The 3,016-nt window shown below is 52.6% G+C and overlaps 2 protein-coding genes across 2 annotated transcripts; both read right to left on the bottom strand.

The window, feature by feature from the left end:
* Positions 1 to 6: 6 nt before the first annotated feature.
* LOC127752344 (uncharacterized) lies at positions 7 to 1,001 on the bottom strand. Its single transcript, XM_052277433.1, has 2 exons — positions 709 to 1,001; positions 7 to 640 (listed from the first exon to the last, which is right to left on the bottom strand). Exons 1-2 carry the CDS (start codon positions 799 to 801, stop codon positions 149 to 151), a joined length of 585 nt encoding a protein of 194 aa, XP_052133393.1. The 5' UTR covers positions 802 to 1,001; the 3' UTR covers positions 7 to 148.
* Positions 1,002 to 1,079: 78 nt separating this feature from the next.
* LOC127752339 (fatty acyl-CoA reductase wat-like) lies at positions 1,080 to 2,332 on the bottom strand. Its single transcript, XM_052277406.1, has 3 exons — positions 2,303 to 2,332; positions 1,984 to 2,243; positions 1,080 to 1,491 (listed from the first exon to the last, which is right to left on the bottom strand). Exons 1-3 carry the CDS (start codon positions 2,330 to 2,332, stop codon positions 1,347 to 1,349), a joined length of 435 nt encoding a protein of 144 aa, XP_052133366.1. The 3' UTR covers positions 1,080 to 1,346.
* Positions 2,333 to 3,016: the final 684 nt, after the last annotated feature.

Here is a 3,016-nt window from a genome sequence, read left to right as displayed (position 1 = left end):
TGTGCAAGAGAGAAAGCTGTTGGGGAAAACGGCACAAGGTAAGTAGTTAGGGGAGCGGGAGCGAGCTACTGGGAAAAGAATACTCTGGAGAAACAGAGGGAGGGGGAGGGCACGCTTCCTGCATGCTAATTAATAATTGACGTATTCGTCAGCAAATCAGCATGCCCCTCTCGCACAGCGTGACGATGGAGGCGTAACGCCCGCTGGCCGCGCTTTCGAGTATTTTCTTCCAATCTTGCCCCGGGTTGCTCAGACTGAGCTGGGACGCCATTTTGGTTAGGGTGTCCGGGTCCGCCTTGGGGTTCTCGAAGGCGTTGCGGATCTCCTTGGCGGTGTAGTTCACACAGGGCGCCAGGCACTGCGTCGCATTGCGGATGGCGAAGAACTCCAACACATCCGGCGCTTGCGTCGGGCCGTTGTCCCCGCCGGCCGGCGACGAGGTCGTGGAGCTGGACGGGCGCCCGGAGGCGGTGGGGGCGGCGGAGGCGGGCGTGGGGGCGCCGTCCAGCCCCAGGGCGACGCAGCACGCGCGGCACAGCCGCCCCGACATGCCCGACACGGTGCACGGCACGGCGCACGGCGAGGCCAGGCCACGTTCCCGGGGGCAGCTCGCCAGCAGCGCGGAGCCCACCTTGCCCTGCTGTGAGAGCAAGCAGGCCGTTTAGAGTGGCCGCCCCGAGGGGCTCGGGAGACCTGTCGACATCTCACCTGTTCCACCGCTGCCGGGGCGCCGCCGTCGACGAGCGCCAGGACGGCGACGGCGAGCACCGCCACGGGTCTCGTTCTGCTCGCAAGGCTCATGTTGACGCCTGGCTCGAGAGTGACGGGTCTCAGGCGCGTAGAGCGGCATATAAGAGGTTAGGCCGCCGCGGCACGCCCTCGGGCACGCCCCACCGCGAGGGCCTTACCCCGCCGGATATTGTGAGTCCTTGACACGGTGGAGGCGAGCAACGCTTTTAACGACTCTGTGGCCGAACGACCACTGGGGCATTGCAGCGCCATTTCGCGGTCAGCGCTTTCTCGTCAGCCTATTGACTCTGGTCTCGGGCGCAAGGAGAGATGCACATGCACAGGACGGATACAGAAGAGTGGAAACGTTTTATTTTCATTAATAACGAACGAGAAAATGATCATGAATGACGTAAATGGGGAGATCCTGATTTTTATTATACATTTGGTCGCAGGAACTGCTGTTGAGGGTTGAGGTCAGCGTTGGCTGAGCGCTGGATTTGCAGGAATTCCTCGGGGACGCGAAAAGACAACAGGCGCGGGTCATGGGCAACGCAACGACCCCTCTTGCACGTGCCCAAGAGACAGCACAGGACCCACCTCGAGCATCGCGCGAGTCAGCGTTTGGATAGAACGAATGAGATGAAATTGATGGTGCTGCTGGGCCAAAGTTGGTAGAGGAAAGGCTTCAACAGGCACCCCAACGCCGCAAGCACGGCGGACGCACAGGCGAGTTGGCTGAGACGATGCACGATGTACAATCTGCAAGCAAATTCACCGCCATTGCAGTTTGGGGCAGAGGAACTGTATGGCGGTCGTGGTCTTTTTCTGATTTCCCAAGGGGAAGATGATAGTTTCTCATGAGGACCGGGTCGAAACCTATTATAGTCCCATACTGATACACTGATATATAAAGTGTGTAACTGACACACACTTTAAAGTGTTTAACACCGTGTGGCACACCTCTATGTGTGCAACACGAGCTTTGAATAGTTGGAAGTGTTCAACAGGCGTGTTGCACACTTTTTAGTGTTTAACTTGAGCGTTGAGCTATAGCGCTCGACGGTCAGGTTGAACATTTAAAAGTGTGCAACACACCTGTTGAACACTTCCATCTATTCAAAACTGGTGTTGCACACATAGAAGTGTGCCACACGGTGTTAAACACTTTAAAGTGTGTGTCAGTTGCACACTTTATATATCAGTGTAGAAATATTTTTGCTCTAGGCGCTGAAAACGAGCGAAGTAGCTTACCCATGGCGCGGCCCTGTGTTGACCTCCTCCTTCATGACGAACCGCTTGAAGCCCACCGCCGAAGAGCGCATGTAAGCGACCCAGTCAATGGCGGTCACGTCAAACGGGAAGAGGATACGGTCGCGGGCAGCGAGCTTGGACCAAAGGCGTCGCACGTTGCCGTCAGAGAAGTTCCATTCGTTGGTGCAGAACGGCGAGAGCGTGGTAATAAGGTTTTTGGACCGCTTCTGCGTTTTTAAAAGTCTGCGAGAGATCACATTCTAAAATTTACTCTAAAAAGGGAACCCCGCCAAGAGTAAATTTCCGATTATCATTCTACTTTGAGAAATTGTAGGTCAAAAGGGGTCATCGAAGGACAATTCAATTTTTTTTGCTTAAATTCATATTTAGGGGTCATTTTGGGTATTCGTTCCAAAAGCTGCTATTTCAACTATTTTTTAAAATTTTCAACATTCCTTTCCTACAAGTAACTCAACAAATTGCGCCACTTTAAAAAAAATCGTCCGTTTTGCTCTATTGTATTGTAGGCCGTTTAGGCGCTACCGCCACGTTTAGGAGGGGAAATGTACGGGAATCACTAGGGCATAAGAGCAGCGGTTGTAAAATGCAGTCCCACAAAAAATGTTACAAAGCAAAAGTTGTAGAGAAATGTAAGCTCTTTAACTTTTGTTTTACGCCTAACTATCCAACGGGTACATATCCGTGAAGCCCCCGGAGCGAGGGGGCAGTAACTCCGGGAATCATGTGTACACCTGTCTGGGAATCATCAGGATAAAAATTGATCAAAATCAATAGAAATCGCTTAGAATAAGCGGGAAACTAGAGAAATAAGTACAAATCAGTCGAAATAAGGGTTTTATACCACTAAAACCCCCCGAAAAACCTATGTAATAATTATAAGCGGACGGGAATCACCGGGAATCAAGAATTTCGGGAATCATGTGTACATTTCAAAAGGGAGTTATTGCCCCCTCGCCCCGGAGTTTTATTGACGAGGGGGTTGGTGGCGGTGGCGGGCGCTATATGTTGTTTT

The sequence above is a fragment of the Frankliniella occidentalis genome, unplaced genomic scaffold (assembly GCF_000697945.3).
Source record: "Frankliniella occidentalis isolate FOCC.00 unplaced genomic scaffold, Focc_3.1 Scaffold10, whole genome shotgun sequence".
Classification (NCBI taxonomy): domain Eukaryota; kingdom Metazoa; phylum Arthropoda; class Insecta; order Thysanoptera; family Thripidae; genus Frankliniella; species Frankliniella occidentalis.
This window is presented reverse-complemented; position numbering and strand designations above follow the sequence as displayed.

Bases quoted from the DNA above. Each gene is read 5' to 3' on its own strand.
- LOC127752339 (XM_052277406.1), bottom strand. From the start codon at position 2,332: ATGACCCCTTTTGACCTACAATTTCTCAAA. The intron at 2,244-2,302 runs GTAGAATGATAA...AGTAAATTTTAG, and splicing joins TTGACCTACAATTTCTCAAA to AATGTGATCTCTCGCAGACT. The intron at 1,492-1,983 runs GTAAGCTACTTC...ATTTGCTTGCAG, and splicing joins AACACAGGGCCGCGCCATGG to ATTGTACATCGTGCATCGTC.
- LOC127752344 (XM_052277433.1), bottom strand. From the start codon at position 801: ATGAGCCTTGCGAGCAGAACGAGACCCGTGGCGGTGCTCGCCGTCGCC. The intron at 641-708 runs GTGAGATGTCGA...TTGCTCTCACAG, and splicing joins CCCCGGCAGCGGTGGAACAG to CAGGGCAAGGTGGGCTCCGC.